The sequence below is a fragment of the Mus musculus genome, chromosome 11, assembly GCF_000001635.26.
Source record: "Mus musculus strain C57BL/6J chromosome 11, GRCm38.p6 C57BL/6J".
Taxonomy (NCBI): Eukaryota; Metazoa; Chordata; class Mammalia; order Rodentia; family Muridae; genus Mus; species Mus musculus.
Genome location: NC_000077.6, coordinates 114851136 through 114875923, shown reverse-complemented (window position 1 = coordinate 114875923; position 24788 = coordinate 114851136). Strand labels below are relative to the sequence as shown.

Genomic DNA, 24788 nt, shown 5'->3' with positions numbered 1-24788 from the left:
CCTGGCAACACACACACACACACACACACACACACACACGAACCTGAACTTTATTTCCCCAACTTTCTTATCAGAGTCCCTCTATGCAAATAAGGGCATCTGGATATGGGGGGTGTTGGTATAAGCGGGCTACTAAAACCATCTGCTTTGAGTCTGTGATTGGTTTCTCCTGAAAAGTTCTTTGCATGTGGGGTAGAGTTCCGGACCTATAGCATCCTGCCCCCGTGTCCCCATCCCTGCTCGCCGAGCATTCCCTCTAGGCATCTGGTGCAGGGGCTGGTTAGGGAATCTGCCCGGGCTACGGGGGTGTGTGTGTGTGTGTGTGTGTGTGTGTGTGTGTGTGTGTGTGTTGGGTCCATTTATCCCTCTGAGAGTCACAAGACAGAGGGCTGTGCTCAGTCAAGTGTAGCCTGCCCCCTGCTGTGACCTGCAGCTGGGCACCTGCTACCCAGACTCTCCCTTGACCTTGGGCCCTGACTGTGGGTCTCTGGTGGCCCAGATCCCCTGCTGTTTGTGTACAGCAAACAGACTGGTCTGGCTGGCATTCTCGTCCCAAGACAGCTCAGCTCACCAGGCAGTAAGTAGTGAGCTGGCCGTCACTTGTTGCCTGTGCTCCTCCCCAGAGAAGCAGCCCAGAAAGCAAACAAAATCTGGGACTATGTGGATTCCCAGGGTCCGGGTAAGGTTGGCTGAGGCCCCTGTAATTCCCTAGGGAACCAACCCATGGGTTGGATAATGAATTCTAACCAACATTTGTCACATCCCCAGGCATTTTTGATTGTCACAACCTGGGACCTGGAGATCCTGGTATCTAGCCGATAGAGGGTCCCACTTAGCATCTACCACACACTGTTCCCAACAAAAGAATATCTTCTTTCCCTAATGTCAGTAGTGACTGTCCCCTGAAGCCCGACCAAGACAGTGGAGGGGCTCCCTCCCCAGGCTGGCTGGTCCAGGCATCTGCCCTCTTTGCAGATAGGGTCTTGCTTCTTGAGCTAGACTGGGTCAGACATGATCCTGGTCTGGTGGAGTGGATAGGGTGAGACTTCTGCACCAGATCCCTATAGGTGAGGCTAGCAGAGCAGGGTTGGGGCACCGTGGGCTGCCCCCAATAACCCCAACACTCCTACCCATCCCCCTACCCATCCTCACCCAGACCTGGGTAGGCTCAGAGACAGCTAGGGGCAGTTGGTGATGGCTGGCTGGCACTCAGGGGGATCCAACTGCAGGGTGTCCGGGTGGGGCTTAGGTGAGAATAGAAATCAGGCCCTACAAGGAGAGTGACAGCCGAGCTCCAGATATTCAGGGCCCCCTCCCCTCAACCCAAAACATACACTCCAGGAGCCTAGGAGAGAGTGGGGTGTTTGTGGTGGGAAAGGGAGGCACAAGATCTCCTGCGCCCAGAACCCTGGAGTCCTGGCAGGGTTGGGACCTCTGGATTGGGACTCTGTGAAACCTTCCCAGGTCCCCACCCCTTGCACCCTCAAAGTGCCCTGGGAGGGTGATGTGAACTTCTGTCTCTTTATGGACACTTCAGGGAGCGTCTCCTCCTCCCCCTGGCTTGGGGGAACCTGCAGGCAGACAGCTGGCTAGGATGAGCCTCCTAACCCCCTCAGCTCCTCTGTGGAAGGCAAAACCCTGAAGCGACCTTTCATCTGGCTAGTTCTACTGCAGACCTCGGGCAGAGACTGCTGTATCTTCCCAACTCCAACCCAGATGGAGCAGGACAGTCAGGCCACACCATGAGGATGCTCTGTGGCCCAGAGTTACTACCATTCTGAAATGGTCATTTGAAGCCTCCACAACTTCTTCAGAGCTCCAGTCTCTCCTTGTAAAGAGGAGGAACAACAGTCACTCCTCTTGATACACCTATGGGTACTTGGGGGACAGTTGTCTGGTCCCAGCCCTCCAGCCTGGCTATTTGGATTTCCTGTGCAAGTAGGCCACCCACCAATATGTTTCCCCCTACACATCAGAGAACTGCCAAGATATGCCAACATATACCTCCAAGCCCCAACCCAGCTATTGCACCCACCTTGGGAATCCAGTGCCTGGGACAAACAGAGTTAAGTCCAAGGTCAGACAGCAAATGATCCAGTCTAGAGGCCCAATAGTCTAGGGAGGACACACTTGAGTGCTATGCTTGAATGTGACTTTTGTGTGAGTGCTCTTCAGTATATCCAAAGGTTGTCACTCCTATTTTACAGATGAGCAGAGACTAGGGAAAGGTGAAAAGGACTGTGGAAGGCCACAGCTAGTAATCAACCTTTGATCTCTACACATGCTATAGAACTCTCCTCTCACTTCCTGTCACTTCCTGCTACAAGGCTAATTGAGTCTCTTTGAGAGTGCTGGTCTCAAAGAGTCACCCCCACCCCATTATTAACACCCCAATGGGACCCACCACCCCCACTCGTGGCTATTAACAGATACCTTTCCTCAACTAGGATGAGGTCAGAGCCCCAGAGGGCCCAAGGAGGATGAGGTCAGAGCTCTCTGGCTGGTGCAGATGCTAAATAATTCATGCTGCTGCTGTAAACGGGGCTGTAGCTTCCTGGAGGACCCAGCCCTGAGACAGCAGGCAGGAAGTCTGCTTAGCAGCCCCCTGAGCACAACCTTGGCGTGCCCTCTGCAGAGCAGGAGGGGGTGCTGGTCTTGGTGAGAATGTTGGTTGGTGCCTGTGCGGTGACAGCTGGGTAAGCCAGCCAACCTTTCTGTGTCTTGCTTTCTTCTGCAAGAAGCCGAAGTGCTGCTGCTGAACAAGTACAATGGGCCACAAGAGCAAGCTGGGTGTGGCCATGACAGGGCCCCCAGGCTTGGGGCAGCTGTTTGTGATCATCTCTGGCCCAGCATGCCTGTGAACAAAGCATTTTAACAAAGAAGAAACGGTCTGTGCCCTGCCTCCCAACCATGCCAGGCATAGCTGGGTAGTTATCTGAGGGTGTCCCCTTTCCCACCGTACCCCTCCTACATCTCACGTGGGAACCGTTTTGTCTCTCCGCCTGGCTGGTTAAGAATTCAATGTTTGTTTGTTTGTTTCTTCTATGTAGTCCTGGCTGTCCTGGAACTCACAAAAGATCTGCCTGCCTCTGTCTTCCAAAGTGCTTAAAGGCTTGCAACACTGTATCCAGCTGAGAATTCAAATATCTTTCAGCGGCCTGGTTTTCTCCTTTAAAGTCTCTAACCGGAGAGAAGTTAGTTAGTTGTAATCCAACAGCTACTGTAGCTGAGATGGGGGAATGGGGAGAGAGAGGCAGGCAAGGCAGCTGACACTGACATTCCACAATCACTTAGAAACACACAGGAACAGAGGCAGTAACCCCTCACAAAGAAAGGGCAGTCGTTTAATTCTGAGCAGTTACAAGGTTGAGCCTCCCTTTACATCCACTATAGGATTTAATAGGGTCCGTGTGACATTTATTAAGGGATAGTGGCCTGCAAATGATGAGCTTGGATCAAGCCTGGACCTACTTGATGTCTCCCACTCAAGGCTTGTGTATGATACAGAGCTGTTCATTTGGAGGCCCCCAACCCTCCTAAAAAAAAAAAAAAAAAAAAAGTACTTTTTTTTGTTGTTGTTTGTTTTGTTTTTTTGAGACAGGGTTTCTCTGTATAGCCCTGGCTGTCATGGAAATCACTTTGTAGACCAGGCTGGCCTCGAACTCAGAAATCTGCCTGCTTCTGCCTCCCAAGTGAAAAATGTACTTCTCCACTGGAACTGGAACTAAAAGTCGCAGGGTTGCCATGAAGGGTAACCATGACACTCCCAAATAGCCTACATCCTCCAGGAGCCTCCAATCACTCCTCAGCTTCAGGTGCAGGCAGGCCTTGGGCTATAAACACAGCCACACCCACCACAGGCTACACACCTAGGGATGTGGGGCTTTCTGCATCCTAAAGGACTCATTTAAGACAGCAAACTAGTCCCTCGCTTACTGCGGCAGATCTTGGGGCTCTAGATCAAGAACAGTGTGAGGTGCATGGAGACCGGTTCCCTTGTGGAAGGACCAAGCATCCTCAGTCAGCAGAGGGCAAGAGGAGTATCATTTGGAGGTATGGTCCTACTCTGTGGGAACCTTTCATCCAATGATAAAAGGCACAGGTTGCTGGGGATGGCATGAGAACTAGGCATGGAGTGCCTGGCTATCCTGGGAATCCACTCATCTTTACCTCTACCTTGGCACTAAGCAGGACTGGGCTGAGGGCCAAGTTAGCACACTTGGGGGAAAGGGTATAGAAGAGGCTCTGTCTGGTACCCAAAAGTAGAACAAAGAATGATGTTCTGGAGATCTCGAGTCCAGGGTCTGGTACCATGACACCATCTCAGCCACTGGTGTCAGCAGCTTGCAGGCCTGAAAATGGCCCTCTCTGACCTGGGTGGCCATCGGGTGCCTCCGGTGCATGTCCTAAGGCCAAGGACTCTCCTCTAATGTTGAAAGCAGCAGATCATGTCCATGTGTCCCAAGGACGGCTGCTGCCCAAACTGAGGTAGAAACTTAAGACGTCTTTCCATAAGCGATCTACAGTCCTGGACCGCACATCCCACCAGTCGGACACAGGAAAGGTTCAACTCACCCTGAGAATGCAGCCCTGAATTCCACCCACATGTCCTAAGGGAACTCCCAGACCCCACGTATGTCCTGGTAGCCCAAGCAGGTGCTTCCAGAACCTGTGAGATCCAGGTAATTCAGCAATATCCACATCTGCACCTGTCCCAGGAGCTACCCCAGGAAGCTAGCACAGAAGGCAAAAGGAGACTGGGGGAGATTCAAACAGGGGATTAACTGAGATACAAACGGTGCAAAACCCTAGCACCACTGTGGCCCACGGGCTCTTCAACTCTGATGTGGGTTCTCTGTGTGGCAGGGCTGGACAAGAAGAGCTTCCTCAGATGGGACCAGTGTAACTGCCATCTTCAATGGTGATGGGCAGTGGGGAGGACAGAACAGGCCGACTGGTCCTGCCCTGGTGAGGGGACACGACCCACTGAAGGTATAGTAGACTCCATCCAGATTCAAAGGTGCTGGGACCTGAGACCCTCAGGTCATGAGAAACAGCCTGCCCAAACTAGCCAGTGACCTCCTAGAAGGTGCAGCAGGCCCTAAGTAGGGTAAGGGACAACTTCTGTTGTGTGGCTTGTCTCCAAAGACTCACAAAGATTCACCTGATGTCCATTGTGAGACATGCTGACGGGACACCAACATGGCCAAGAAGGTCCGTCACACACTGGACATTCACAGCGAGACAGCAACCTGGAGAACCACATGGGAACACAGACACTGTGACCTGAGGGATGTGTTAAGGCAGGAGATGGGAGTCAACAGTTCACTCCCTGTAGCTGCAGTTTCTTGGATACCAGGAGGTTGGGATGGGCAAGGGACAGGTGGCCCTATGAGCACCAGTCACATATTTCAGGCCTATCCCAAGGTCCCGACTCAGTCCACTGTTTCAAATTGGTGGCCTCTGGTCCCTCCCAGTTCCAAGGACAGGTGGGAAAGCTGCTGGCCCTGCTCAGATGGATGCAGAGCATTGAGGGATCCAGATGAGGTGTGGTCCAGGGAAGAGGGCATCTACCATCTTGTTTTATTAGTCGGGGACTGATCCTAAAGTAACCAGAAAGAACAAATGTCAAAATGGAGGATTCTACTGCTCACAGCCCAAGTACTGAATTGGACTAAGAGAAAAATTTAAAGTCTCAGTCAGTCCTCAGGGAGCAATGCCATCTAAATATAGACGTTTGGAGAAGTCTGGAGTCTTCTTCCAATAATCCTTTTCTCTCAACAACAACAAAACAACCCTATTTTTTCCCCTTACAACTGGTGTCAGAAAATAGCTTCTGGCTAGTCCATGACAAACATGGATGGGCAGGCTCTCAAGTCCCCTTGAAGAATCCGGACTTGGCATCCAAAGTTCAGAATATTGTCCCATCCATGAGGAACAGAAGCAGCTCAGAGCCCAGGCCACTGGTCTGGCTTCTCCCAGGGAGGGCCAAGGACAAAAGCTGGGGATATCAGTCTTGGTCCAGCCACCTAGAGGCTCTATGGCAAGACTGTGTCACTTTGCTTACTGTAAAAGAGGTTGGGGGGCAGCTAGAGAGATGGCTCAGCAGTTAAGAGCACTGACTGTTTTTAAGGTCCCATATAACCCTGAAGTGACAGCATTCTGAGACTTTGGCTCTGGAAATGAAGAAGACTGGTCTTGTCCTATTGGTTGACCTCTCCCACACCCCTGCCCCCCATACCCACCATCCATGGAAATGATCCTAGGCTGTTGGGGGAAGACTTTTCCTGATCCCCAAATTTTAAGCACATGGCTGGCCTGCCTGCCTGCCTGACTGTCTTGTTAACTCCCATTGTAAACAATTCAGACTCACTACAAGCCAACCTACTCAGGCAGTGTAGCATGATCTCAGAGCCTGGAGCACAATGGCAGCCTGCCTCACCTTCTAAAGCATGCTAACTTCCTGAGGGAGAGGCCAAGATGAACAGATCCCCTCCTAACCCTAGAACTTCCCATTGGTGGGTCTGCCTCCCCCATTTTGTCTCTTAATATAGCCAGTGGAAGATGAGACCGTTTGGACACTCCCAGGTGCAGAGCTGTACCCCAGACTGAAGAGCCCAGATACTCATTCTGATGGTAATCAATGGTAGACACACTAGAGAGTCCTGCCCAGGAGGAGGCGCCAGCCCCTTACCACAGGAACCCAAGAGCATCAGCCCTAAGAACTGGATATGAGGAAAAAAGAAGGCCCACGGATCCCCTTAGTGAAAGCAAGGAGTCACGGGAAGTAAGAACCCAGTCAGAAACCACAAGCCCAAAGCAAGAGCTAATAAAGCAGAAATGTATTTATTAGGCACCCTTACTCCTCACAGAGGAGCAGGATCCAGCCTAAGGCATCCTCTCTGAGCTCAATGGAGGCTTATAGGTGTCACCGGAGAGCGTAGGCATAGAACCAGCCACCATCCCAAGCAGAACGCTATTTGGATAGAGTTAGATCACCAGAGGTGGCCCTGGCATGAAACAGGGCAGGCGCCTGGACTCCACAAATACTGGGTGGGAGGGGCCCTCATGGACACCCAACCAAACATCAGCAGATCAGGGGCTCTGACCCTGAGGCATAAGCTACCCTGAACCAGTAAGAAGGGAAGGGAGCCATAGAGCATGGGCTCCCTGGTGGTCCCTCACCCAAACCAGGTCCCAAGGGCCCTCTCTAAATCAACCTGCTTCCTCCTGGCCACAGCTGCTGCCTTAGTCCCACACGTAGGGATTTCTAAAGACCTGAGAGATCTTGCCGTCTTTTGGTGGCGTGGCCACCTGGTGGCTCTGGACCATGTACATGTCTTCGGCCCGCAGGGTTGAGTTGGCACTGCCCATCACCTGGCTGTTGGCGGTGGCCCGTGGGAGGATGACGTCGTATGCACCTTCAGACTGGAAGGAAGAACAGGCGGTCTCACAGTCAGGGCATCAGGAGCCAGGTTCCGCCAGGGCAAATGCACAAATACCCAGCTTCCTGCAGGGCTGTGCCTGCCAGCTCCCACTTCTTGACCCCTCCACCCCCATTCCTCCAGGGCCCTGTTGGCAGGATGGAATGGATGACTCTATCTCTGGAAATAGAGAACTGGACCTCTGAGTACGGAAGAAGGTCCCTGGCCACATCGGGGCTTCCCAGGAGACCCTGTCTCTGAGTTCCTGCTCCTAGGTTCTTGGGGAAACCTCAGGTCTAGCAGACAGATGCTCACATTGAGCTCTACTGACCGACTGCTATCATGCACAAGCTTCCTTCCTCCAAGTGTCTTACCTGAGTCCCTAAAATGTCACTGCAATACCTGCTACCCTTCTGCTAGGTCCTGGTTCATAGAAATCTGGCCCCAAATGCTCTACCTGGAAAGAACATGAACCCCTGGGGTGGTCCCACCTGTCTTATCACAGTGTATGACAGATGTTACCACCAAAGCTCTGAAGCTGCCAGGATCGTGTGTGTGTGTGTGTGTGTGTGTGTGTGTGTGTGTGTGTGTGTGCTGGTCGTGGTGGTGGTGGTGGTGGTGTGTCCCTTCCTAGAACATCCAACCATGCTGGCTATTTAGGATACTTAGATCTGGGATCTTCAAGTCAGGAACGCACCAAAATTATCAGGACTGTTTGTAAAGCCCCACCTCCAGTTAAGCTCAACTCCCTGGCTGGGCCCCATCCTGAGATAGGCTGGCAAATGTTTAACTACTGGGATGGGAAAGCCCCGAAGTCCCCTACAGATCTGCCTTGGGGAGTTACTCTTTTCTAGGTAGAACCCAAGCTACCAGGTGATGTCAACCCTCACCCCCAATTCCAGATTCCCCCAACCCCACCGTCAACACGGAAGTCACATTACTGTGTCCACCTCAGACCCAATCTGCACTGTCAGCAAGTTCTCAACTGCTGCTCACTCCGATGGCCTGTGGGACCACAGGGTGTGAGAACCAAGCAGGAACAGCAGCCCAGTTCAGCTTGCCCTCCAAACTGGGAGAGAGAGGGGCTGGGCCAGCTCCACGGGGCTCATGGTGTGAATGGAAACCGCCCGGTTCTGCTCCACGGTACAGCTTCACCCTTGGAAAAGAGCTGGGGCTGGAAGGCTCCAACACACCAGCCAGCCACCCCCTGCTCCCAGGCGGAGAGGTGGGGAACGGATGGGAACAGCACCCTGCTGACCTCCTGGCTTCCTGTTCCCAGAATCCTGCCAAGGCAGGTCGCTGACCTCTCTGGCAGTCACTGCCAGCAGAGGGGAGGACCACATATGGAGTGGGAGTCTACTCCACCTCCTTCCTGTTCCCACAGCCCCGTAGCTAATGGACTACTGCTCCCAGAGCTCAGGAGAGATATAAGGTCAAGACATGGAAATAGGGTATCATATAGCCCAGGCTGGTGGTGCAGGTTGTAGCCAGAGATTGCCCTTGAACACCATGAGCCTTCTGCTTCTGCCTCCTGAGCTCTAGAATTACAGCTATGTGCCACCATGCCTGGGCCTCAGGGTGACGCCAATGATTCAGGGTAGGTCCCACTGCATTGTGCTGGAGCCCAGGGTTGGTAGGGTTAATGCCCCCAGGAGAAGCTCACCATACCCTAATGCCTCAATCCAGCCTGCACAGCCTCTCTACCACACACACACACACACACACACACACAAACTGTGGCTATCAGCCAGCTCACAGGAACCTTGAGGGACCCACTCACCGGGCCTTTGTGCATCAGGGCCATCTCGGTGGGCTGGTACACGCTGGTCAGCAGCTGTCCATTGTAGCCACTGTAAGGTGACACTGGTCTCTTTGCTGTAGGGAAAAACAAGCTCAAAATTTGAAGATTTCAGGACTCTCAGCTCCTGTCTGTCTCCCCCTCCCCCACACCAAGCAATTCTCCTGGGCATAGGGAAATGGGGTCCTGGGGCCTGACCGGTGGTGACCTGTGAGTGAGTCAGTGGACCTGGTGCCCCTTCCCATATCTGGTGTGCTTTTGTTTAGATGTTCAGAAAAGTACTGCATGGCTTCCTGCTTGTGGGATGGACACACACACACACACACACACACACCCTTCCCCATAGCTCAGAAAAACACGCTGTCAGCAACCCTCACATCCCTATCCACCCCCAGGGCCAGAGGCCAAGAGGGGCACACAGGCCTTGGGATGCCTTCCAAGATGGCCAGCCTCCAGCCCCCACCTCTACCACCATGGACCCACTGCCAGGCGCAAGGGGAATACAGCTGAAACCCCACAGCTTTTTGTGTTCATGTCCTCACAGAGCATGGGTGGCTATGGTATCACACTACAGCGGCACAAGGCCCAGCCAGGGAGCCTACGTGCCCCACCTACCCTGGGCCCCCTGGCAAGTACCCAGACAGATTTGTAACTCTCTGCACCTTCTGGTGTGGGTTTCCCATGCTGGGCACCGCTGGGGTACTGGAGGAAACCTGCTAGCTAACCAGCTGGAGGTGGCCAGGTATATGGAATTCAGCAGTCTCCTACAGGGCTGAGAAACCCTATAGCCTGTGCTGAACTCCTAAGTGCTGGGTTCATGCTATTGATTTTCCCATTGTGTGTGTGTTGGGGGGGGGGGGAATGAAATAAATAAAATACTGACAAGCCTAGAAGTTACTCTATGAGAAGAAAAAGACCAAGAACGCTCCAGCTTGCTGACGGAGTATGGAGGGAGGAGCGAGGGTTAGGGCAGAGTTTGCTACACCTCGAAGAACCTGCCCAGGTCCTCTGGCTTTCTGGCTTCCTTAATGACACCTTAATGCCTCTATGTGCCAGAAACCACCCCATTGTGGGGAAAGCGTCATCTCCATGGTGTGGATCACAGACTACGTATGTGCCACTGCCTTCCACAAAGCAGTATGAAGCCCGGTGTGCACAGAAGACGCTAGGATTGCTGACTCTAACATGCCTATTGCCTCTTAACTGAATTTCTGTCAGAGATCCCAGAACCAGTATGTGATAACCAGGCTTCAGGTCATCATCAACATAAAACAGCTGGGGTCCTGCAGAGCTCTGGTCATGCCTGAGAGGGAGGGCTACAGCTTGTAAGCCACAAGCCCTGTGTCTTAGCACAGATGTGAGCCACAAGCCATCTTAGCACAGAGCCCAGCACACAGCAGGTCTTCCAGTTAAGGAATGTGCTGTTGAGGTCAATATGGGCATGGTGAGCATTGCTGGAAACTGAACTGGGGTCTCAGGTCTGCTACAGAAGAACTTTCCCACTGCCTACGTGCTCCATCCCCAGATAAAGGGGTTTTAAAGCAGAAAACTACAGACATCTTTCTCAAGAGAAAGGTCAGCAGTAAAAGACATGGGATGAAAATCAGCAACAGCCAGGTAAGGGAGCTTGCCACCAAGCCTGGCAGCCTAAGTCTAGTCTCCAGAACCCACATGGTAGGAAAGAAATAACTGACTACAATAAATAAGTGTAATTAAAAACAAAAAAAACAAAAGCTGGAAAAATGGGCATTGGTGGTGTGTGCCTTTAATATCAGCACTCGGGAGGCACAGGCACACAGACCTCTGTGAGTTCTGGTCAACAGATTTGAGTTCCAGGCCAGCCAAAGCTACACAGAGAAACCCTGTTTCAAAAACCAAAACAAAAGACAGACAGACAGACAGACAAACAAACAAAACCCAAAAGCTGGAAATACTGGCATATACCTATGATCCCAGCAACTAGGAGAAGGAAGGAGCAGTTCCAAGGTTCAGCCTCAGCTACGTAGTGAGTTCAAGACCAGCCCAGGCTACGTGAGATCCTGTCTATTCTCCCACACAGACACACCTCCCCGACATACACACCCACACCCACAAAGATACACACACACACACACACACACACACACACACACACACACACGACGTCTTGCCGCACCTGAGGCTGGTTCGTCCATAGAAAATGCCTTGTTCTCCACAAACATGCTCTGGCCCGTCTGCTCCTTCAGGATGGTCTCATAGCCCACCCCTCGGGTCGGGTACATGTCCCCCTGGTAGCTCTGTTCTGGGCTAGGTTTGGTCACCTGTGAGACCTCAGGGATGACATAGAAGAGGACAAAGGTCCAGGCATTGGCAGCGAGGGCAATGGCCAACGTGGGGTCATCCCAGGTGGGGCTATGGTGCTGCTCGTTGCCGTAGGTGTACATGACAATCCATACCACCCAGATGGCGATGGAGATGACAGTGGTGAGCAACACAAAGACCCCGTGTTTCCGCCAGCGCTTGAAGCGGCCACACAAGGTGGGCCAGGCTCCTAGGAAGGCCGTCAGCAGCAACAGCATTACGTAGATGAGAGCCATGACAAAGTCCATGTTGGCGATGGCACACGGAGAGGTCATGGTCGAGTCGGCACTGACATTGCCCAGGGGGCTAACCTGGCCACCTCCCCGTACCAGGGTGATGATAAGCCACTCGGTGTTAATGATGACCTCCACAAGGGTGAGCAGCAGCGCCACGGTGAAGATCACCCAGCCTCGGGGCCCATGGTTCTTCCGGGTTAGGAAGTTGAGGGAAAGGACGTGAGCTACCAGACAGGAGAAGCAGATGGCAAACAGGACCCCAAAGAGGAAGCGTCGAGAGGCACAGGTAGAGAAGTCCGGCTTCACCACACAGGCAAACACGAGGCAGAAGAGACCCAGGGTGCCCAGCAGGAAGAACACCTGGGTCCCCAAGAGGCTCCGCTTCTTAGTGTCCTGCACAAATGGAAGGCTAGCCACAAGGATGATGGTTAACACAAATGTCGTGATGATGCCTGCTCCAGCCACTGCCTCCAAGACAATGCCCCAGGCCCCCGAGCGGTCACAGAGGTTGTAGTAGAGGGGATCCAGATCTGGGCTGCAACCAGGTGGGGCATGATTCTGGGCCAAGGCTCCTGGGAAGAAGAGAGGCAGTCCTAGGCACATCAGCAAGGTTCTGTGAGTGGCCATCCTGGCTCCCAGGCCAGGCTTCAGCTGGGTCCCTAGAGACAGGAAGGACAGACAGAATCAGTCCTCCAAGGTCAGACATCAGTGAGCACGGTATCCCCTCCTCACCCCCCCCCCATCCTGAAAAAGAGTTGATCAGGAGACATGTTCTTCTAGGCTTCAGAATTCTTATTTTATGTATCTTTAATTTTAGAAATTGTATTTTACATGTATGGGTATTCCGGTTGTAAGAATGTCTGTGTACCCGTGTGTGCCCGGTGCCTGTGGAGGCCAGAAGATGGTGCTGGATCCCTGGAACTGGAACTACAGTTGGTTGTGAGCCATTACATGGGTGCTAAGAATTGAATGTAGGTTCTCTAGTAGAATAACGCATGTTCTTAACCACTGAACCATCCGTCCAGCTCTTCAGAATCCTTAGCCTAAAAGTAACGAAGGTTTATCTGAGTGGAGAGATGAGACCCATCTGTCATCCTTATTCCTGTTTTCGTTTTGTTTGTTGCTGGTGGTTTTGTTTTGTGTGTGTTTAATTAGGTTTTTTAAATGTATGAGTACACTGTCACTGTCTTCAGACACACCAGAAGAGGGCGGCAGATCCCTTGGAAAGAGCAGACAGTGCTCTTAACCACTGAGCCATCTCTCTAGCACCACCACCACACACACCCCCACCCCTTTTCTTAAACAAGGTTTCTCTCTATCTACAGTCACAGCCCTGGCTGTTTCAGAACTCACTTTTTAGACCAGGAGGACCTGGAAATCACAGAGATCTGCCTGCCTCTGCCTCCCAAGTGCTGGGATTAAAGGTATGAGCCACTACACCCAGCTGCCATCCCTATTCCTAACCATGGAAAAAGGCAAACTTCTTAACTGCTAGAGAGACTGCTCAGTGGTTAAGAATGCTGGCTGCTCTTCCAGAGGTCCCAAGTTTGAGTCCCAGCACCTGCATGATGGGTCACACAAGTTTGAGTCCCAGCACCTGCATGATGGGTCACACAAGTTTGAGTCCCAGCACCTGCATGATGGGTCACACAAGTTTGAGTCCCAGCACCTGCATGATGAGTCACAGCAGTCTGTGACCTCCAGTGCCAGGGGTCTAACTCCAGTCTCCTCAAGCACTGTACACGCATGGTGCATGTATATCCACATATAAACATACAATAATAATAAACCTTGAAATCTAACAATGACCTTTCAGTGCCCTCCTTAACCCATCAAACCTGGGTTTAGATATTCTCTGAGCTCTTGGAGCTAGAAGCCAAACACACCACTACTCAGCACCGTCCTTTCTGCCTTGGGACTTGCAGGGCTCAGGTCAGACATGGTGCCCATCAGCTAAGTCCTGGAAATGCCATAGTTTATGGTAATAGTTACTCTTGGTTGGCAGCTTGACTACATCTGGAATTAACTAGAATCCAAATGGCTAAGCACACCTGTGAGTAATCTTCTCCTCCTCCTTCTATTTTATTTATTCACTTTACAGGCCAATCACTGCTCCAACTCTTAGTCTGCCCCTCCCACAATCTCCCCCACTTCCCCCCCCCCCATACACTGTCTCCTTCTCCTCTGAGAGGGTGAAGGCCACCCAACCCTGGGGTATCCTTCCACCATAGCACAGTAAGTGGAATTTTTTTCTTTTTTTCTTTTTTTTTTTTTTTTTTTTTTTTTTTTGGGTTTTTTGAGACAGGGTTTCTCTGTGTAGCCTTGGCTGCTCTGGAACTCACTCTGTAGACCAGGCTGGCCTCGAACTCAGAAATCCTCCTGCCTCTGCCTCCCAAGTGATGGAATTAAAGGCGTTTGCCACCATGCCCGGCGGAATTTTTTCCTTAATTAAATCATTTCATCCCTGGGGGTGGGTGGGTATGGGGGAGTTTTGGTATAGCATTGGAAATGTAAATGAGCTAAATACCTAATAAAAAATGGAAAAAAAATCATTTCATCCTGAATCTTTGAAGTGAGAAGAGCTTTCATCTGGGCCATACTTTCTACTGGGAGCCTACATAAAGAACACAGAAGAAAAGAAGGAGAAGGAGGAGAAGGAGGAGGAGGAGGAGGAGGAGGAGGAGGAGGAGGAAAAGGGGGAGGAGGAGGAGGAGGAGAAGGGGGAGGAGGAGGAGGAGGAGAAGGAGAAGGAAGAAGGAGAAGGAAGAAGAGAAGGAAGAGGAAGAAGAAAGCTCTTTCTCTTTGCCTGCTTGCCCTTCCTCACACTGGTGAGTCCATTAGAGCCTACTTCTTGGAGACCTGCCCAGACATACAGCCTCGAGGACTGAACTACTCCTGGATCCTTGGACCTTCTGCTAGTAGATAGCCATTAGTGGCCTAGCTGAACCACAGCCTGTAAGCCGTGTGTGTGTGTGTGTGTGTGTGTGTGTGTGTGTGTATATGTGTGTGTGTGTGTGTGTATATGTGTATATATATTTTATATGTTCATTCTGTAAGACCTGTTCTCTAGAGAACCCTGACTAACAGCCACGTAGCCGTGCGTTCCTCAATTCAATCAAAGTACTTAGCAAGCACCTATTGCAGGAATAACCTACAGCTAGGAAAAGAAATAGTTGAGGATTCGTTTCTCAGCTGTTCTGATTTGCTTTCTGTTGCTTTGAAAAACAGGATGAGCAAAAGCAACCTGAGGAGGAAGGATTTACTTGGCTTACAGAGCGCAGTCCCTCATCAAAGGAACCCAAGGCAGGAACCTGGAGAGCAGAAACGAAGCAGGGACTATGGAGGCTGCTGCTTCCTGGCTTGCTTTCCTTGGTTTGTTTATGTGCCCCTTTCTTTCTTTCTTTCTTTCTTTGTTCATAGGGCAGGGTCTTGCTACGTAGCCCAGACTGGCCAGAACTCACTATATAACCCCAGCTGACTGTGAGTCAGTCTCCCGAGAGCACAGGATGGATGGCAAGACTGGCTTTGGTTTTCCACTTTTACTCCTAACATAAGTGGATTCAGGCTATAGAAATAGCTCGGAGGTTAATAGAACTGGCTGCTCATCCAGAGTACCCAGCTACCTATGAGGTGGTTCACATCCATCTGCAGCTCCACTCCAGGGAATCTAACATCTTCTGGCCTCTGCCAGCATCAGGTATGCAGATGGTGCACAGACATACATGCAGGCAAAACACTCACACACAAAATGAAAGTAAATCTCTTAAAAAAGAAAAAAGAAAAAGAAAAGGGGGTGGGGGAAGCAAGAGCCAGGTGTGGTAGTACACACCTTTAATCCCAGAGGCAGACAGGAGGATCTCTGTGAGTTTGAGGCCAGCCTGGTCTACAGAGTGGCTCTAGGCTAGCCAAGAGTATATAAGAGAAACCATCTCAGAAAAATAAAAACAAAAACAACCAAAGTAATTGACTAACCATAACAGCAACAGCAAAAGCTAATATTAGGGTGCACACACACACACACCAAGAACTGGGGAAAGACAACAAGACCCCAAGGGGATCAGCCTTTAATGGAAGATGTGAAGACATTGGAGTGAAAAGGGGAAAATGGCCTAATTTATTAACACCAGAAAAGTAACAGATCACCCCACGTGCTCACCAGAGCCATACTTAAGGTTGTAGGTTTGTGCCAAAGAAGAAAACCAAAGTTAGCTGCCTTGAACAGTTTCACTGTGTGAAGGGAAGGGTGTCACCGGTGAAGGGAAGTTCAAGATCAAATCTGAGCAACTAGGGAGAAAGCTCAAAGGTGGAACAGTTCCCTGCCATGTGTACAAAGTTCTAGGTTCCAGCCTTAGCACTGCTAGGGCCCCGCCCCTCAAAAGAGATGCACTTCAGAAATTTCCCATTCAAAACTTTACATTTGGGCTGGTGAGATGGCTCAGTGGGTAAGAGCACCCGACTGTTCTTCCGAAGGTCCAGAGTTCAAATCCCAGCAACCACATGGTGGCTCACAACCATCTGTAACAAGATCTGACCCCCTCTTCTGGAGTGTCTGAAGACAGCTACAGTGTACTTACTTACATATAATAAATAAATAAATCTTTAAAAAAAAAAAAACTTTACATTTACTTGGAATGAGAATGGCCCCTTCAGGCACCTTCATTTGAATGCTTGTTCCTTCCTAGAACTGAAAAGGATTAGGAAGTGTGGACTGGCTGAAAGAGGTGTGTCACTGAGGGTGGGATTGAAGTTTTCAAAAGCTCAGGCCATCTCCCCAGTCAGATCTCTGTGCCTCTGGTTTGAAGATAAGTGTGTGAGCTCTCAGCTACTGCTCCAGCACCATCTCTGCCTGCCTGCCTGCCTGCCTGCTGCCATGTTCTTCACCAGGATCATGGACCCCCACTCTCAGAAACTATAAGCAAACACCAATAAACTCTTCTATAAGCTGGTCTGGCTATGGAAAAATAGAGCTCTAACACAGTGTTTAAAGACTCTAAAATAAGCCATTATAAAGCCCCATACTCTGTAAGCCATCTCACGTGTTCAAGAAACCAGTCGTAGCTGGACAGGCATGGTGGCTCACACCTTTAGCCCCAGCACTTTCGAGGAAGAGGTAAGTAGGTCTGAGTTCAGCCTCATCTATATAGTTAGTTCCAGGCCAGCCAGGGATACATGGAGAAGAAAAAAGAGGAAAAATAAGTAAGTAAGTAAATAAATGAAGTATCTCTATGCCTAAGCAGGAGGAAGGTCCCTGAAGCCAACAACCAAGCTTTCCTTGGATGACAGCACCCACTAGTGGCCAGCAAAGGCATGGTACTATGAGGCAGGGCTTTCCTACTTCCTGGCTGGCCTCAAAGTTGAGGTAATCCTCCTGCCTCAACCATCTTAAGTATGGGGGATATAGGCTGAAGCCACCATTTCCTGGCTAATTTTATGTATACAAAATGTCACGTTCCATTTGATAGAAAATATCTAACCATAACTGATAAATAAAAAGTCACGAAATCAGAGAAAAGGACACAAGCCTGAGGTTAATTGAAGTGAAGACTCACCTAAAATGTGGGTGGCACCACTCCCTCCTTGGCTGGTGTTTCCAAGGAGACAGGAGAGAGTGAACCAAGTACCAGCATTCACTGCTCTCAGCTTCCTTGACTGCAGATACAATGTAACCAACTGACCCCCCCCCCAAAGCAGAAACAAATCTTTCCTTAAGTGGGCTTTCTGTTGGTTATTTTGTCACAACAGGAAAAGAAACACGAATTTAAATAAAATTAACATAATAAAAATTATGTTTTTTCACATTTTCTTCCCATGCCCCTCTTTTGCTTTTTACTAAAAAATTGTGTATGGGTGTTTTGCCTGCAAATATACCCACACAGTTCCATACTATAGGCAAGAGGAGGTTGTCAGAGCCTCTGGAATTCAAGTTACAGGTGACTGTGAGCAGCCATGTTGGTGCTGGGAATTGAATGGGTCCTCTGGGAAAGTCACCAATCCTCTTAGCCACTGAACCATCCCATCATAATAACGTCTTTCTTCTTTGTCTTATTTATTTATTTATTTATTTATTTATTGAAAATTTCAAGTGATAGCCTGCAGTAGCTGCAAATATGTGTCAATCCCCCTGCCTCAATTCCAAAGTGCTGGGATTACAGCACTTTGGCCATCCCAGCTTTTGCCCTTTAAAAAAATTTCAAGGTTCAGCATGGTGGCACACACCTGTAATCACAGCACTTGGTAGGTGAAGGCAGGAAGATCAGGAGTCCAGATTCTTAGCTATACAATAAACGAGATATCAGTCTGAGCCATAAGAAATCCTGTCTCAAAAAGGAGGGGACTGAAGAGCTGGCTCAGTCGGTAAGAGCAGAACATGCTCTTACCGAGGACATGGGTTGGGTTTCCAGCACCCACATAGCATCTCACAATCCTCTGTAACTCTAGTTCCTGTGGTCTAATGCCCCCTTCTGGCCTCCATAGTTCATGGTGCATATAAACTCCCATGGGCACACACATAAAAATAGTAAAATAAAAATTCATGTAGCCTCAGGCATCTATTTCCTGGCTTTTCCTCAGCTACCTTTAACTCCTAAAAGAATATGAGTACTTAAATAAGTATAGAGCTGTTTCCCTAAATAAGTACCATTTTTAAAGCTAGTTGCTCTCCATTTCTAATGCAAAAGTTCACGGTCCCTGCACCGAGACTGTGTATTGGTAAATCAATAAGTGTCACTGGTCTTTACAAGTACTGGGAAGAGAATGTCCACAGGAATTAATAGGGAAGGAACCATGCCCAGCCATCCGAGAATAAGTCATAGGTAACAAGATCAAGGATCCTAAATATCCGGTGTTTCAGTAAACAGACAACAGCTAGAATGTGAGGTACACCCACAAATTTAGAATGGAACCCTGAGAACAACCAAGAAGCATCAGCCCTTGGGAGGGTTTCTCACCCCACCTCCCTGGGCCAGTAGTTTATGGAAAGCGATTGGGAGCGGGACATAACCTGGCAGGACAGTGTTTGCCTAGCCTATGTGAGGGCCCTAGGTTCAGTCCAACACTGAGAGATGAGTAGGGATATAGATAGACTAGACAATGCTTCTGAACCTATCGGTATTTACTATGTATCTCCGGAGGCAAGGCCCAAGTGCTTTTAGAGTTCTGGAAAACACAGAGATAGTCAAATACAGTTGCTGGCCTGATGCTAGCTAAGATTGGTAGGTATGCAAAAAAAATGATACAGATAAATGCGCTGTTTATAGGAAGTATTCCAGGAAGACAGAGAATAAGGAGCAAGAAGAAAAGACCTAGTCAAACGCATTTTATCGGAAATTAGGGATGTGGCTCATATATTTAGCATGCATGAGGCCTTCAGTTTGATCCCCTAACACCTCAAAAAAGGGAGAGATATGTCAGTCAGTTCGTGCTTGCTGTGTAACAAGGAGGTCCTGAGTTAGGATCTCCACCATCTTGTAAAGTATGCACCTGGAGCTTGTGAGCCAGCCAGTCTAGCAAACTGGTGAGCTCCAGGTTCAGTGAGAGATCCTGTCTCAAAAACTTAGGTGGAGGTTTGAAGAGATGGCTCAGAGGTTAAGAGCACTGACTGTTCTTCCAGAGGTCATGAGTTCAATTCCCAGCAACCACATGGTGGCTCACAACCATCTATAATGGGATCCGTCGCCCTCTTCTGGTGTGTCTGAAGACAGCTAAAGAGCCAGAGGATGGGAGGCGTTCTGAGAAAGGCTGACTTCCAGACATGAGATGGCCACTGTACCCAGGAACTCACTGCAGCCATTATACCAATACAAGATCAAGCCAGCAAGATCAGTCAATGTTCCAACAGGCTTAGTAGATTATTAACAAGAGGGGAAAAAAGGAAGAACACGAAGTAGGGAAAGGAATGTGCTAGAGGCACCTGCGGGAGATGCACTGTTTACATCCATGAAATTGCCAAATAATAATAATTATATATAATATATATACTTCAAGACAGGATCACCTTATGTAGCCCTGGCTGTCCTGAAACTCACCCTAGAGACCAGGCTGGCCTCTAACTTATAGAGATCCTTCTCTGCCTCCTGAGTGCTAGTATTAAAGGCGTTCACGGCCATTATGCCTGTTTAAAGATAATCTATTAAAAATTCAAATAATGAAAAAAATTCAAATAATGGGCAGGCAAGATGGCTCAGTGGTAAAGGTGCTTGCTGCCTAGCCTGACCACCTTTGTTTAATTATCTGGACCCGGAACTGACTCCTGTAAGTTGTCCCTAGCCTCCATGTGTTCCAACACACACACACACACACACACACACACACACATATGCAAAAACTAAAAAGTAAATCAATAAATAAATGAAATAATAATAAAATAAGGTGGAGATCAATACAGGAAGACTCGTGATACAATCTGAAAATACCACATAAAGCATTTTACTCCGTATTTAGCAAAACCGCACCAAGAACGCTAATGCTGAGGGACCTGGAGAGATGGCTCAGTGGTTAAGAACACTGGTTACACTCTTCCAAGGGATTTGAGTTTGATTCCCAGCACCCACATGGAGGCTCACAACCATCTGTAACTCCAATTCTAGGAGACTATATGACACACTCTTCTGGTCTCTCTGGGTACAAGGCACACACATGGTACCCAGATATACATGTGTGCAAAACACCCATACACATGAAATTAATCTTTTTTTAAAGACTGCTAATAGAGGTAAATGAATTAAAAAAAAAAAATTGTGCTAATAAACAACAATAGATGTCAATACCCTGAGTCCAGCCCCTAAAGTCTGAGTGAGAGAAAGAAATCCTTGTGCGTGGTGGCGAGTGTGTGAGCCATGGTGGGCAGGAGTGAGGGCCTACTGAACCTGATCGTGGCTGCACTTTCAGAGAAGTGTCTGGCACAAAAGCACAAAGCAATCTATTTACTGAAGCCAATGTTTATCCAGTGTAAGGAGCAAGGCCAAAGGAAGCACCATAATGGCCAGATCTGGAAGATTCTTGCCACCCCCACCCCTTGCAACCCTCTCCCTCAACACACACACAAATCTGGGGACTTGGGAGATATAGGAGGAAAGGATGCCACAGGCCATGCTACAGGTTTATACCTGATAACAGCCAAGTCATCCCAAGGCTGGGGATGTAGGTCACTGTGGGCATGTCCAAGTACAAGGCCCTGGCTTCCTTCCCCAGGGAAGAGGGAGAAGGTGAAGTCCCCAGCATCCCCACAGACACTGGGCCAGGATTAGGGAATGGTTCTGTTCTACTTCCTCTTACCTTTGCTACAGGAGCAGCAGCTTCTGCCTTGACCTGTCCCTCACATCTCACCTCTGCCACCAAACCACCAGCGTGGAAAACTGGGCTGCCCTGGGACGTACCGTCCCTGCCCTAAAATGCCTCATTTGCCTGCTTCCACCGCAAACAGAGAGTGTGTGTGTGTGGGGGGGGGGGGTGGAAACAGTCAAGACGGGAAATTGGGACGCTGGGCTGGACTCTCTCTCCCCCTTGTGGGACAGAGGTCCCTGAGGTGAGCAAGACAGTGGGAGAGAGCCAGGCATAGTGACTTTAAACCTAGGAAGCAGAGACAGGCAGATCTCTTGAGTCTGAGGCCAGCCCTGTCTACATAGTGTGTTCCAGGACCATCAGAGCCACACAGTAAGACCCTGTCTTCAAACAAAACCAGTAACAACAAGAAGACAGTTGAAGAGAAGAAAGCACAGAAGAGCTCAGACCAGTCCTCTAGTCCAGGAGTACAGATTCAGCCAGATTCATTTGATTTTTTTTGTTTATGTGTATGAATATTTTGCCTATATGTCTGTATGTGTGGTACAGAAAAGAGCATCCCCAGTACTGGAGTTATAAACAGTTATCAACTACCACGTGAGTGCTGAGAATTGAATCCCAGTCCTCTGCAAGACCAGCCGCTGCTCTTAAGCCACCTGCTACCTTTTAAAATGGTGGCTAAAAGGTAGACAGGTGAGACCAGCTCTGCCTAAATAGCTCTTGGTGTACCCGGCTCCCTGCTGTGGACTGCCCCCCCCCACACACACACACACAAACACATACTCTACATCTAGACTGAGCCTATATCAAGCTCTTGAGCCTGAACTTTTGAATCATATGTCCTCCCTACCAGGTCTAAGTCTTGAGGGCTTGTGAAGAGACTTTGTATCTTCACAATATCTTCTGTTCTTCGAACACAGGGTATAGTATCCATCTCTACCAGGAGTAAGACAGGGCCCTAGAAGTTTTAACAGCTGCAGCCAAGACTCTACTTCAGATTATTTTCTGGACAAAAAGGCTTTTAAACTTCACCTCCCTAGAATCAATCCTACAACTATGTTTAATCACCTCAGCACTCAGCCTCTCCTCAGGGTCAAGATGACCCAGCCCCCGACTCTGGGCAGTGCAATCAAGGTCCAACATCCCCTCCCTCCTTCTCTCTGACTTCAGAGGGAGCAGAGAAGCCTGGGCAAGGCTGGGGGGCTGACGACCAGCCCTGGCCGGTTTTAAGCAGTTGCAGGTTAGGCAAAGTAGACCTTCCCCTTCCTACCTTTCTGAAAGAAGAACAACCCCTTCATCTCTCCATCTCCAATCAGCATCCAACACACACACACACACACACACACACACACACACACACACACTCACCACATCACCAAGGGAAAGAAGGCTATCTAGTAGGATCAAGGCTACAGAGTTTGACTCAAACCAAAGACCATGGCCACCTAGGGCCCCATTGGATGTAGGGACGGTTCAGCCAGGGGCACCACAGAGCATCCTTCTTCCTCCCTGGCTGCGTCCCCTCAGCAGCTGACCTGGAAAGCTGGGTGGACACTTGTCCAGCCTTCCCCCATCCTCTTATCCACCACTTCCTCCTTTCTGGACAAGTCAGTCCTATTGTCTCAGCCCTCTGGCCCTCTAAGCAGTAGGCTGGTCTACGAACCCGGTAAGAACGGACCTGGAGAGATGCTAAGGCACGGGAGGACCCACAGCCCGTTTACTGTCCTCCCTTTCACTGGACCAAAATACCCCAGCACGCCGAGTCTTAGATCTTCTAAGCAATCAAGGGTCTGCTCTCCGCTTGGAATGTGCCCCACCCCCATCGCCAGCAGCACTCCCTCCCAGCCACAGAACAGACCTTGTTGGGGGGATGGGGTTCTCCAGGAGCACAAAGCCACGCTTCTATATATTCTCGTGTCTGTACTTCAGAATCAAGATCGTGAAATCTTAAGGAATGATTTAGAACTTTGTAAGTGCAAACGTGTGGGCGCGAAGTAGAAACGGAAAGCGCTCTGGAAAAACCAGGGGTGAATAAGGGGTGGGACCCAGAACATAGGCCTCTACACGGAGAAGCGCCGTAGGCCTCTGAAATTCCAAACTTCCCGCGGAGAGATCCTGAGCCTTCACCTCCCTATTCCAACTGGACTGTGTCAACACTCTACGCCCCTGAAAGTTCGAACCGAAAGAGCAAAGGACCAGGCTCTCTGTCCCTAATCCCTCTGGTCACAGAAACCTGCCCTCCCCACGCACTGCCGCGAAATAAGGAAAGGAAGCCAACCTACAGTCACAGTCGACCGTAGCCTCCCACTACGAGAGTGGATAGAGGAACAGCTCTCCGACACTAAGATCCCTTGCGGAACACCCCCGGCCGCAGAACCTGGCTTCCCCGAGCCATTAAATCCCCAGCTGGCTCGGGTTTGGAAACTTTCTGCGAACTTGTAGAGTGGGTGCATCGTCACCCACCCCTTGGGTTTTCACCGGGGGCCTCGGCCCTCTCCCTTTCCCAGCCAGCTGGACCCAGCCCTTCCTGCGGGCCGATGGCTAGGGCGGAGCGCCGAGGCAGCAGCCCTTACCTGGGACGCGCAGCCAGCCCGCTCCGGCGCCGCGCTCAGAGCCAACTTCGGCCCCAGGCAGGGCGCCGGCGGGCGTAGGAGGGACTCAAAGCAGGGCGCGGGGCCAGAGCCCGTTCAGGCGGGGGGTGACCAGGCCTGAGCAAAGGTGCGGGGGCCTGCCTCCCAGGGACCCCCGACTGAGCACTGAGCTAAGCGCGCTCAGTGGCTCGCTCTCCCGCCCGCCTCCCCAGGCACAGTGCTCCCCTCTCTCGGCCAGGGTGGGCCGGGCTGCATCACCGTGACATCACCTCCATTCCCGGCGCTCCTCCGGGGCCAGCAGCGCTCCAGGTACGAGCAATCCTAATCCCCAGTAACAAAGCGCGCCCGGCCCTGCCCCCTCCGACTCACCTCCAGGCTCGGCCGACGCGCACTTTCGGGTTGGGAAAGGCGATCGGAGTTTCTGGCCAAACTGACTAGTGGGTTGTTGCTGTTTACTGCCACGCCCCCGCACGCGGGCGCGCGCGCACTTGCGCGTACTCACTTTCTGGATTCGCCTTTCTCTCCCGAAAGAGGTTCGGGGTGCAGCTCAGTACACCCCTAGGCTGCATCTCCCAGCGATCGCACGCACCCACAGACTCACGGTGGCCACCTTGGCGCGTCTACCCGTGACAGACACCCAACCTTTGTCACTTTCGTCCTGGCTTTCCCATGAGACACATGCCTGGCACAGTTCGCTGCTCCGGGCTGGAGCGAGGAACACACTAGGACACAAAGTCCGTCTTTGTCACGGCTCCGCGCCCCCTCCCCTAGCGAGCTTGCACACGTGGACACAGCGCACACGGAGCGTCCTCCTCTTTCGTGCGTGATCCTTCCCGAAGAGCCCAGTCTCCAAGATCACGAGGGAATGTCACGGCGCACGTCCCTAAATCTGTGGACTGAGTCCAGAACCCCTGCGGGCTGTTGGCCGGAGTCTTTGTCGGCCTGACTACCCCACGCCCGAGTTTCTTACAACGCGGGCTCCCCTCCCCGCGTCCCGGTTCCCTGTGGTGACCTGTCCTAATTAGCCTCTCAGTTTTGTTCCCGAGGTAGTGTTTAACAGGATCCCTGTGGTCTGTGCGCTCCTGGCCACGTTGTTGCTGACTCTAAGTCCAGCCTCTCC

At 50.6% G+C, this 24788-nt stretch overlaps 1 protein-coding gene across 8 annotated transcripts; it reads right to left on the bottom strand.

Annotated features, from left to right (window-relative positions):
- Positions 1-3306: 3306 nt before the first annotated feature.
- Positions 3307-24774, bottom strand: Gprc5c (G protein-coupled receptor, family C, group 5, member C). 8 transcript variants are annotated; one of them, NM_001110337.1, is made up of 5 exons: positions 24038-24392; positions 11378-12457; positions 9205-9299; positions 7279-7428; positions 3307-5603 (listed from the first exon to the last, which is right to left on the bottom strand). In NM_001110337.1, the coding sequence occupies exons 2-5, from the start codon at positions 12423-12425 to the stop codon at positions 5571-5573; spliced, it is 1326 nt and encodes a 441-aa protein (NP_001103807.1). In that variant the 5' UTR covers positions 12426-12457; positions 24038-24392; the 3' UTR covers positions 3307-5570. The 8 variants fall into 8 exon arrangements, with proteins under 8 accessions (NP_001103807.1, XP_006534227.1, XP_006534226.1 ...); XM_006534164.4 differs by lacking the exon at positions 24038-24392 and adding an exon at positions 24681-24774 and having other exon boundaries at positions 3308-5603; XM_006534163.3 differs by having other exon boundaries at positions 3308-5603; positions 24351-24660.
- Positions 24775-24788: the final 14 nt, after the last annotated feature.